The sequence below is a fragment of the Sitophilus oryzae genome, unplaced genomic scaffold (assembly GCF_002938485.1).
Source record: "Sitophilus oryzae breed Bouriz unplaced genomic scaffold, Soryzae_2.0 scaffold_1516_pilon_pilon, whole genome shotgun sequence".
NCBI classification, from domain to species: Eukaryota; Metazoa; Arthropoda; class Insecta; order Coleoptera; family Curculionidae; genus Sitophilus; species Sitophilus oryzae.
Window position 1 is genome coordinate 294,045 of NW_022146188.1, and position 12,640 is coordinate 306,684.

Here is a 12,640-nt window from a genome sequence, read left to right on the forward strand (position 1 = left end):
ATGAATTTTGCAGACGTTCCTTATGTAACGTAATTTAGCACTAAGAAGCAATTTTTTGAAATTCGCCCTCTAAGGGTGTGAAATGAAACAATAAATTCTGTTCAAGGAATATGAGAATTTGCACAGAAGTTTATTATGTAGCGTAATTGAGTAATTAGAGCGATTTTTGGAATTCATTCCTTAAGGGGAGAAAACTAAGGGTAAAAATTTGTATAATTTTTATGTAAAATCTGTTCTAGGACTAGGAGTATGCAATTTTGTACAGAGGTCCTTTAAGTGATGAAAGTGAGTACCCAGAAGAAAATTTTGGACATGCACCCCCTAAAAAATAAGCACTCCCTATAAAACAATTAAAATAAAAAATTTTGTCTAAAAAATAAAAAAAAGTTGGGGTGGACCACTCTTATCACTTAGGGACAGGGTTGGCTTGATTTAAATCATGATTTAAATCGTGATTTAAATCAAGCGATTTTTTTAATTTTAATCATGTGATTTAAATAAAAAAAATGATTTTATTGAAACTTTACAATAAATAAAAAAATAACTGTAAAAGTTATAAAAATGTGTCTTAGAAAACTATAAAAACTATTTCTATAACAGATAATAAATCGTAAAATAATTGTAAAGTTATAAAACTATATAAAAATATCTGTTCATCAATTTAAATGTTGGACCGATTTTTGAAGTAATTTCGTGTGAATCCATTAGACCGCTAAACTAAAATTTTAAAATTTATGTATAAGTTACAAAAAGTCGCTGTTCGAATACATATCATTCGCAGTGTAGTGCAGAACTAGGTTCTTCTGATACAGAGACTATATCTTCATCCTCGAGAAATTATAATCGTTGTCAGAAAATATGTTGTTTTATATATTTTTTTTCAAACGGTGTATTTTTTTTAACAATGTTTCCAAATTCCTACCAACATTTTGATATAAGTTCCTTACACTTGACACTAGATAATATTAATTTCATTCTCGAAGTAAGACTATTTCCGAACAATAGTGTATTGTTTTAGTAGGAGTAAAAATTATACTTTTTTGACGAATTGAAGGACCATCGTAAAGTTATTCCGACGTTACAGAAAGGCACAAAAAGTACATTTTTACTCCGAAAAGGACATACTCTTTTCTTAAAACATTACAAATAATTTTTTAATCAATTTGAAACATTGCTAATAATAGAAACAGTAATCGAGCAACAATTTGTACACTCGTTGAATTTGACACTTAATATTTTTTTTGTTTGATAATATATTTTTGTATTTTTGTGCTTATGCGTAACAGTGCTTTACTTTTATGCATAGGCGTTAAAATTACAAAAATTAATACTCTTGAGACGTTTGAAAAAAAAATCCTTTTGATCTAAAGCGAGCGAATTTTTATGCGGAATATATTGGTGACCGATGTGGAAAAATGACACGCGCCGTAAAATTGTTAATGATATCGGTATAGGGCAGAATTATAAAGATTTAGCCATTTCGGATAGGACTTTAATTGGAAAATAAGTCCTAATCATTTGGAAATCCGATTTAAATATTGTTTTGAATTAAAATCAAAAAAATCTGATTTAAATAAAAAAAATCTGATTTTTTTGATTTTTATTAAAAAATCATGATTTTTTCCAACCCTGCTTAGAGGTATAAAAAATAGATAACAACCTGGGAATAGGTTGTGACCAAACCAAACCAAACCAGACCTACTGAATATACATATAAAATTTTATCAAAATCGGTCAAGCCGTTTCGGGGATGGTAACAAAAAATTAAAAAACAACCCCTATTAAAAAATACGGGATGATGGTAGAACGGTGAAAATTTTGGGTTCTTTGTATTTTTTAATGCTAATTAATATTAATTTTTAATAATATAAAAAAATGGAAATGGACTACCCTTATCACTTAAGGGTATAAAAAATAGATAACAAACTATTTTCAGACCTACTCAATACACATAATAAAATTTCATCAAAATCGGCCAAGCCGTTTCGGAGATGGTAACAGAAAAACAACCCCTATTAAAAAATAGGGGATGATGGTAGAACGGTGAAAATTTAGAGTTGTTTGTATTTTTTAAGGCCAAATAAAAAAAACATATTTTTTTTCAAAAATAAAAAAATGAGGGTGGGCTACCCTCTCGGCTACCCTTATCACTTAAGGGTATAAGAATAGATAACAGTCTATTCTTAGACGTACTGAATATACATATAAAATTTTATCAAAATCGGTTAAGCCGTTTCGGAGATGGTAACAAAAAACTTAAAAAAACAACCCCTATTAAAAAATAGTGGATGATGGTAGAACGGTGAAAATTTAGGGTTGTTTGTATTTTTTAATGCCAAATAAAAAAAATTAAAATATTTTTATTTTCAAAAAATAAAAAAAATGGGGGTGGGGTACCCTTATCACTTAAGGGTATAAAAAATAGATAACAAACTATTTTCATCGACAGATCAGATTTTGATGCGAGACGACACTTCTAGAGTATTAAGATATTGTTTGCTTGTACCCTTGTTTATATATTCTTAAAGTTGTTCAACCTCTCGACAAAATGTGCTGCCTCTGGTGAACAAATCGTGAAGCTTTAAAGGAATGAAACATGTGATTAGGGGCGGAGTCAAAAATATCGATCATTTGCGGTATTTCCCTCAGAGTAATGTAATAATATAGCTCGGATTTTTGCGAACTATAATAGGGCTCAGCTGATTAAGAAATTTAAACAAAACTATTATTTCATTGTTGATTTTCGATTATTTTTGCTGTTATTTTAAGGATTCTAAACCGTATTTAACAAAGAAATAATAATTTTCCATATGTTGGTACATTAAATTACTGGTAATTATTAATATTTAAAAAAAGTTACATACACTTACTTTATTTCGATTTGACCCAGGGCTATAAAATTTGATTTCATTCTTAGATCATTTTATTCTAAATTGAGGTTTTTCGAATTTACGATATTTTTTTTTGAAAACAAAACGTTTATACATTCTTGATTAATTTTTTTCTTAATTAAAAATAAAGCTTGGCACTTGCTTCAATAATATTATTTGACATTTAAATAAACATTATGTACTTAATACACCATTTAAATCTTTATTACACGAAATAAATCTTTCTTAGCGTAAAACATGATCAGAGTCAAGTTTGCTTTAACTTTCTACCATATGAAAAAAAACGGCGTCCAATTGGCTTGGAAATGACGATCGACGACATTTCCCATATAAATTTACATATAAAATGACAGCGATCTTCATTTCATAGCCATCGCTGACGCCGTTTATTTTCGATCAAGAATTATAAAACTGAAAATATCATTATGTTTTAACTCACAAAGCCCGTTAAACCATAAAACTCTCTAGTATATTGTTTTATTAGGAGTAAAAATGACACTTTTCGTGGCGAGACTGTATGTTTGACCTACAGCCGAAGCACAAAAGTCATTTTTACTCCTAATAGAGCATGCTATTTTTTTCAAACGCCACAAATAATTTGTTAAACAATTTCAAACGTTCCAAATAATATAAAAATATTTAAAACTCATACCGTATAAGTAATTATCATGATACAAAGAAAACAAGGTATGATATTGCGCAGGTTGGTCACCACGTCACAGGTGATAAACGGCACTATTGGTCGGCAAGCTCCACGCGCCAATTTCGCGCCAAACAGATGACACATAATAAATGTGTATAATGTGTCATAACTCTTCAAATGTCAAGCTTGATGATTTTATATAACTTTAGGGGTTATTTAATTCTTCCTTATTTTAGGTCTTTTTATATTAGTGGCAATTGAACAATATGGATATTTTGTTGTATGGCATATGACGTCACAGGCGATATGCGCAAACTGAACGAAATTGGAGACGCTATCGACCATACCTTGTTTTCAAGTTTTCTTTGTACCATGAGTAATTATATATCGAGAAACTATGGTTACGGCTCGTTGAATTTGAGACTTATGTCATCATAATATGTCATTTTAATAATATATTTTCATACTGTTATGCTTAGGCGTAAAAGTGCTTTACTTTTATGCCTAGGCGTTAAAATGACTTTTTTATATTGTCAATCACGTCGCTAAAATTAATACTTTTGTGACGTTTGAAAAAAAATAATATTTTGAAACTAACTGGTATATTTTTCTGCCACAACAAAGTTATTATACAGTGATAAATGATAAGGTCATATTGAAATACGCTACTGGGTAAAAAAAATTGGCTAAATTTTATCAATAATACTCCATTTCAAAAGTTATTTTCCAAAATAATTAATATTTTTTAATAATTGATTGCAATTAATATTATTTGACTAGTTTAATTTGATTAATTAATAGGACTAGATTAATTTCATTTAAAATAAATTTGATCCGATTTTTTTTCGTATATTCAACTACCAGAAAAGTAGAAGGAAGATTATACTGCATCTATCACAATATTTAAAAGAACTACTACAATAATTATTAGAAGAAAAACAAAAAGAAAAAAATACCCAAATACCTTCATCACCTTCTACTCAACTACAAAATAAATGAATATAATCTCTTACAAGAACACTACACAAACTACTTCTTGTATTCTACACTAAACAAATTATCAAACTTATTAATTAATCAAACATAAAGAAAAAATAACCAAATTACCCCTTCACCTACTACTTAACTTCAAAATAAAATATAAAAACACTACTAAATTACTTTTGGTAGTCTAACACCACTGCACATTGTCATTGGTAGATATGCCAATGCGACAATGATTAGAATGGTCACTAACGGAATTAGTACTGGGAGAATTGTCAGATCAGGGGCTTGGAACACCCTCAAAAAGGAAATACCACTTCTGCAACTCCCAATGGACGATATGCCAAGAACGTACAACTTTGACAAACATGTCAATGTAGTATTGAGCAATAAGAAGGATTGGAAGAGCGAAACGCTTGCCCAGCAGTTAAAAGACCATACCATAACTTGGTATACTGATGCTTCCAAAACCAATACGGGAACAGGGATCGGAGTGTTTGCGCCGAGAGCTAATTACTCCGAACCAATGGGCACTTACCCTAGTATCCTACAGGCAGAAATCTACGCTATCGAGAGATGCGTACAACTTATCTTAGATAGGAACTATCGGAAACAAGAAATAGCCATCTTATCTGATAGTCAAGCAGCGTTAAAGGCGATCAACTCAGTATCAATCGATTTGAAATTGGTCAAAGAATGCATAGAGAAGCTGAATAAATTAGGCAAAGAAAACAAAGTCCTCCTACACTGGGTGCCTGCTCACCAAGGGATAGAAGGCAATGAAAAAGCAAATAATCTAGCTAGGAAAGGAGCGAACACTCCACTAACTGGACCAGAACCGTTCTGCTTTCCAGTGGTAACCAACTCAAGGCGGAACTCAAGAACTTGGAAGATTCCATCCGCAACTTGGAATGGAAATCTTGCAATGGTCTAGGACACTCGAAGAAGTTTCTGAGGGCTTATGATCAAGAAAAATCACAGATCTTCCTGGGTCTGAGTAAGAACAATCTTCGGATTGTCACGGGGTTTTAACAGGACACTGTCTCCTCAATGAACACCTCAGTAGATTGAAACTAAGAAGAAACGGCGAATGCAGATTCTGTGGGGAAGATGGTGAAACACCAGTACACCTCATCACTGAGTGCGCCGAGACGACAACCATTCGTGCCATGAATTTTGGTACGACTGATATTGGAGATGGAGAACTACCCTCTATAAAACCGTCCCAGATACTGGCTTTTGTCAAAGCCCTGGGACTGTATGATGAGTTATGATTCAAGAAAGGGGGACACAATGGATCTGTAAGGTCGAAGTGATTAACCCCCCTCCCACTCATTCTAAAAAAAATTTGGTAGTCTACACTAAATATTATAATCAAACTTAATAAATTAATCTAATTTTACATTACAACTACAAAGAAACAAGAAAATGTTTTAAAACTACAAGAAATAAAACTTCGATACGTGCAACCAGTATAATAGATCAAGCGGACAAAGACTATAAAATACTTTAAAATGTGCATTGAGAAAGAAAAAATATCTCGAAAATTATCTAAACAAACATTTTTTTTCTTATCAGTGAAAAACATCGACCTCGTCGGCCTTGCGGAATTTGTCGGGTATTTACAATGGTCGAATTGTATAATTACCAGCTTTTATAGCATATCTAATAGACAAAAAGTATCTGGTCGATTAGTAACCAATTGGCACAGTCCGAAAATTATCGATTTTTATTTTCTCTGTTTTTATTGGCCGCTTCAAAATTCAGAGTAACAAAAAATATTTTTCTCTAGTAAAAGACTGTGAAATACACCCCGCCATCTGGTGCTTTACATCCATAAACGTCTTAGGTTGAGCTACTTTAAAAATTCATATACAAGGCTTGTACTTATTATACTTGTATATATTTTTTATAATTTTTATCGACACTGCCCCCGTGGCAAATCTGACTTGCTCAGCCTATAGATTTACAGCGGAGAATTTTGCTCAGCGGCTGTTCGTCAGAATTAGAGAAGTCGCTTACTCAGCCACTCAGCCGTTGACCGTCCCTGAACGCGCTCACTTTCATTTGGAATATAATAGGACAATTGTTAATATATTTACCTGAAAACCACCAGGGCCTCTTGGGGGACCGCCCCTCTTATCGAAATCCCCGTCATTGTAACCTCCTCCTCCTCCATGGGGCGGTCTATCTCCTCCTCGAAATCCACTACTTCGGCCCCTGTTCCCGCCGCCACGACCCCCTCTATCGAAACCAGAGCGATCATTACGTTTTCCTAAAAATATTAATTAAGTTTGGATAATGTATTCCCATACTAAGTAACATTAGTCAGCTGTAACTTGAGAACTGTTATAGAAGTTAAGGACAAAATATTTATAGGTAAGAGCTCGAACTCACTGACGACCAGGTCGCAACGACCTGGCCGTCCGTCGGCTGGCCGGATACATTGCGTACATAGGTGCGGCCAGATGAACGACCAGTTTCGACAGGGCTGTCAGATGTCAGATCTAACGATTTTTTACGTTTTACCAATTAGCAAATATTGTTTTCAGAAATGTTAAAATATCCGAGTTAACTAAAAAGCGAAGTTCCTATTCATGAGCTTATTAAATGTTCTAATATTAAATAAAGTAATGTTTCTTCAAAGCCATACCGAGCGAAAATCACAAAAGAACTACGATATGGGGAGACAAAACCAAATAGAATATTTTTGAAGCAATTTGGTTCGTCTGGCCCTTACAGAGTGTTTGGTTTGGATCAGATATAAAAATAATAAATAGACACATATCAATAAAGGACAAAAATAGTATTGTTCCTAAGAATTGAAAACAAATGACTTATTTATATACATAGATAAAAAACATAAATATTTAATATTTTAACTCTATTTCTTGGTATTTGTGTTAGTACAGGTTATTGAATTAGTCCTATATAATATAGTCTAATGAGCCCTGTTTGAAAAACATTAAATTAAATATAATATTTAAAATACAGGTGTGCATGACTACAATACAACTAAAAAAAAACTAATTTTATCAAAAAATAACAAGTGGTTGTAGAAAAACTTTAAATATGATTTTTTTATTTTTTAACATAGAAACTCGAAGGTATAATAACAGGTATCATACCAACCATAAATAGAGTATGTCATATAAAAATGTTTTGAATTTTTATTAGAGTCGACCCTTGATAAAAAAAGGCACTAGATTTAAGTTTCCCTTTGATCCAGTCTGTATACTATTTCTTTGGATTTTCGGCACGTGTGCAAAAACTACACTAAAATACTATATCTTATAGAAAATAAAATATTTTGCGTTGAATTTGAGGTATCTCATCTGAAAAATAATTAATTTGGAAGAAAACCGACAACAAGTGGCAGAAAATAATAATATTTTGCAGTCTATTGGTCGCAACGACCAGCCAACGGTCAGGTCGTTAGTGTGCGTTGTATCATTTGATTTAATCGTTTTAGAGGTAGCAGCGCCTGGCCGGTGCGACTTGGCCGTCGGTGTGTTCGAGCTCTAAACTGATCAGCAAAAATCGGTATATAATAGCAATTACTATAATAAAGTAGATATTAACTCTTTTTGGATAACTAAATTTTTGTACTACAAAATATAATTAAACGTTTAATTTTAATAAATCAAGAGTAAAACATTTATACATTTTATGTTTTGGATGTCTCATACATATTATTATCTTATTTTTAGATTTTATCATAACTATACAGGGTGAGTCTTAAATAAGTGCAAATATTTTCAGGGCTGGTAGATCTCGATAAAAAAAACATACTTTCTCTTTACCGTTTTTCAAATAGGTCTAAAATAACCGAGTTATTTTACTTTGAAAATTTCCAAATAAAATAAATTTATGCTTAAATTTTGAGAACCACTGAATCTTTTCTGTTTTTTTTTCCTTGTATGATTTTACATAATCCATGGGTATAGTGATAAATGAGGTCTAAACTATAAGAAAATGCACTTTCTATGAAAACTTGAAGAGATGGGTAAAAAATGGAACAATACAATTTGATAGACAATTACATTATGTATCTGATTCACGTAAAATATATAAGGTGTTCCATTTAAAATAAACAAGTTATTGCCGTTTAAAGCTAGTAATTATTTAATAAAAAATTTTGGACACTCTGTATTAGGTCGTAAAATTTTTATTATTGCAACACAATATATGACCAATAAATAATCTTCAGTAAATATTTAGTATTAAAAACTTTTATACCCTTGGAGAAATAAAGCCTTAAATTTTTTTCTGCTATTTCAAAAACGGTAAGGTTTAAGTGTGATAAACCTTAATCAAATTTACCTTTATTTCAATTGTAGAATCCAAAAATAGAATAATATACAGGCTGTTCTATTTAAAAAAATACAACTATAATATTTTTACTTATTTGGGACACTCTGTATCTTGTAAAAATATTTTTAAATTGTAGCATTAATAGTCCTTCAACGAACTTTTATACTTGGTTAACTAAAAGATCTTTCAAATAATGCAGTTTTCTTAACTAGATGTTGTTATAAAATAAACTTTATACTTAACTTATATGAATTTGCTTGCACTTTATATATTTAAGTAAATATATATTTAAATATGTTATAAGTTTTAATATATACGAGCCCTAACATTTTATGTTATATGTATGAAATAGTTACCTTCAGCAACATCAATTTTGATAATATTTCCCTCGACTTCTACCGCACCATTCAACGCTATAGCATCCTCCAAATCCTTCAGTGTATCGAATTCAACGTAACAAAATCCTTTAAATCTGTCTGTTTCCTTATCCATAACCAGGCGTACATTTTTGACTTTTAATTTATCAAATATTTTATTGACATCGCCTTGTACGACTCCTACTGGTAAATTTCCAACGTAGGCAATAAACGGGGGTTCCGTTGGTAGGGGTTTTCGACCACCCCGGCGTCCTCCGCCGCCGTAATTGCTAGAAAAAAATATCGTAAGTCAAAAGCATGTGCACCCCAGTAGTTTATCCAAACAAAATTAATTTGATAATTCTGATTAAAAGTTATATATTTCTATCGGCTTAATAATAAATTATAAAGCATCTAATGCTGGCATTAACGAACACTTATTAATTAATTTTCTGTAAAAGAAAATTAATATTACCTGTTGTCACGATCATCATAACCGCTTCGACCGGCCATGTTTTAGACTAATCTTACGTCTGCGCAAATTGGTATCAAGCAACGCGGAAAATACTTCCAACAAATCATTTCAAATTTCTCAAAATTCTACGTTAAATTTTCATTTTTTTTTCTGCTCTATTATAACTGAAAGTTTTTATAAGATTAAACTTCAACCAGAGACTTCAATAAGTGTCAAACACCGATACCTAATTAAATTTTCATATTAACTAAATAAATATTATATAAAAATAAACGTCAAATTGAAAGATATATTAAAAAACATCAGAAAAACACTAAATACTTTATTATTGGATGATAAAATTTCCTTAAAAGTAATGGGAAAAATGTGCTATTACGAAAAATGTCATGTTAATTTCAAGTTAATTTCAAACTTTTTTTTATAATAAACAGATATTTTCGTTTTAAATATTCAAAATTACATAAATGTAAACTTTAGTGACAATTTTAGAAGAATCAACTGCAATTATAAATTTGATTTATTCCTTTATTTATTCAGATTTATTGAATTAAACGAAATATTTTATTATTCTTCCATATGCTTCCATAGCTCTGGATTAATTCCAATCATAGATAAATGAAGCACGTTTAGATTGGAAAGTGCCCATAAGGACAATGTAAACACTATTTGGCGCTATTCTTGCAACGGTCGCGACCCAAAGCTTTTGAAAATTTCGGAGCGGTTCGGCTTTTTCCGGAATTATATCGCCAAATATTGTTTATTCAAATTTATTATTATTTTCGTTTAATTTTATAAATAAAATACAGTGTGTTGCATACAAGAAACTTTATTTTATATAAGGACGCATGTATGAAATACCTATGAAACATTGGAAACCGACGTTATGCCACGATCCACGATGGTTTTTGCAGTTTACAGTTCTCAGCACAGCTTTTTAAGTTTTTAATGCCACTTTTTCACAATTATTACCGGTTGGAGTAAATAAAACTTGAATTAAACTCACAAGATAGCAATAATTACTTTGAAAATGGACGCTATAAACACTTTTCGGAATTTCTTTAATGAGAGCGGTTTAGATTTTGAAAGATTATTATGATTTTTGAAGATTCTGACTTTGACAAGAGAAAATTATTTCTGTTTGTGTTCGCCGTTGTTCTTAGCGACCGCTATGGCAGCGCCAGATCGCGTATAACGGTCGCGACCCAAAATAATTTCGCGACCTAAAATTTTTACGGGCTTTCCAATCTAAACTTGTTGCATTTATCTATGATTCCAATAATCAAAATCTTCAGTAATCAAAATGAGCATAGATTAAAAATCTTGTGGCAATGATAAAGGGTAAAGTCCCGTTCTCAGAACTGCGTCGTGTCGCTGGCTACACAGTTTGACATTTCAAACAACCAATGGGAGCTGTACTAAATTTAAAATTGACGGGGCTTTAAGCGCTTTTTCTGAGAACGGGGCTTTAAGCCGTTCTCAGAACATTGGCGAACAACCAATGAGAGCTGTACTAAATTTAAAATTGACAGCTGTTTAAATTTTGTACAAATCTCATTGGTCCTTTTGACGTGTCGTCCGCGACACGACGTCGTTCTGAGAACGGGGCTTTCATTAAAGCCCCGTTCTCAGAACTGCGTCGTTTCGACAGCGACACTGATTGACACTTCAAACGACCAATGGGAGCTGTACTAAATTTAAAATTGACAGCTGTTTGAATTTTGTACAAATCTCATTGGTCCTCTTGACGTGTCGCTGGCGACAGTCGCTGTTCTGAGAACGGGGCTTAAAGCCCCGTTCTCAGAACTGCGTCGTGTCGACAGCGACACTGATTGACACTTCAAACGACCAATGGGAGCTGTACTAAATTTAAAATTGACAGCTGTTTGAATTTTGTACAAATCTCATTGGTCCTCTTGACGTGTCGCTGGCGACAGTCGCAGTTCTGAGAACGGGGATTTTATATATTAGTATACTCGTAGATTGTGATCAATAAAATTGCGATTATCTCATTAAGGAGGCCGAATTCGACAAAATATCAAGATATAACTTTAAAGCCCCGTTCTCAGAACTGCGACTGTCGCCAGCGACACGACAAAAGAACCAATCGGATTTGTACAAAATTCAAACAGCTGTCAATTTTAAATTTAGTACAGCTCCCATTGGTCGTTTGAAGCAGGTGGATGACACTTCTTATGGGAGAACTGGAAATGGTTGAAAACTTGACTACAAGCGATTTTCTAGGAATCTTCTTTACCGATAAATTATTGACAAGAGTGACAGATAAAACCTTGACATTCTTTCAGTATAACTGTTCAGCTCTTTTTCTTTCTAAAGTGTGCGTTGAAAGGAGACAAAAACAATTTTTGCAACCCATAAATTGTTATTCGAACACCACTTTTCTCCTTGTCGGGTCGTTGACGTTGACTTGTCGCCATTTTATTTCTTTTGTTTACACGCTGCAGTTTGCTTTGTAAATTGAATACATAAATTATTTAGGCAAATATAGGTTTTTGATAAAACTCCTTGGACTAACGTGTAGGTAAGTGTTGATAAATAAGTTTTTTTTCATCTTAACATGCTCATTGTCATTCTCCTGATTTAGGTGACAGAAAAGGATCATCAAATGAAATTGAATTTTATATTTTTTCATCCCAGGACCGATAATAAAATATATATTTTATGGATACCTTCCTAAATATCAACGAGATGAGCCATCGGAAGAAAGGGACCATAGTACAAAACAGAAAGGTGATCTTTTTTCTTTCCACTTAGGATATTGAAATTATTATATACTGTAGTCGTGTTTGGCATTATGCTCTTAGAAATATAGGTAAACAAAGAAGAACAGATATAAAGCATCCCAGAGGAAAAGAGAGGCAATACCTGTACTCTCTCTCTGATATTTGTGAAAGTTACGGCAAAGTATTGTTGTAAATGTCATCTTTTTAATCGACCTGAAAACTTCGAGCAAAAAGAT

General features: G+C 32.2%; 1 protein-coding gene across 1 annotated transcript in view; it reads right to left on the reverse strand.

Annotated features, from left to right (window-relative positions):
- Positions 1–9,884, reverse strand: part of LOC115878527 (eukaryotic translation initiation factor 4H-like) — a 37,143-nt gene extending 27,259 nt beyond the window's left edge. Inside the window, exons 1-3 of the mRNA XM_030895051.1 lie at positions 9,664–9,884; positions 9,189–9,478; positions 6,621–6,793 (exon numbers count right to left, since the gene is read on the reverse strand). Of these exons, the coding sequence (XP_030750911.1) occupies positions 6,621–6,793; positions 9,189–9,478; positions 9,664–9,701 (501 nt within the window). The 5' untranslated portion in view covers positions 9,702–9,884. The remainder of the gene's footprint in view (positions 1–6,620; positions 6,794–9,188; positions 9,479–9,663) is intronic.
- Between the last annotated feature and the right edge of the window lie 2,756 nt (positions 9,885–12,640).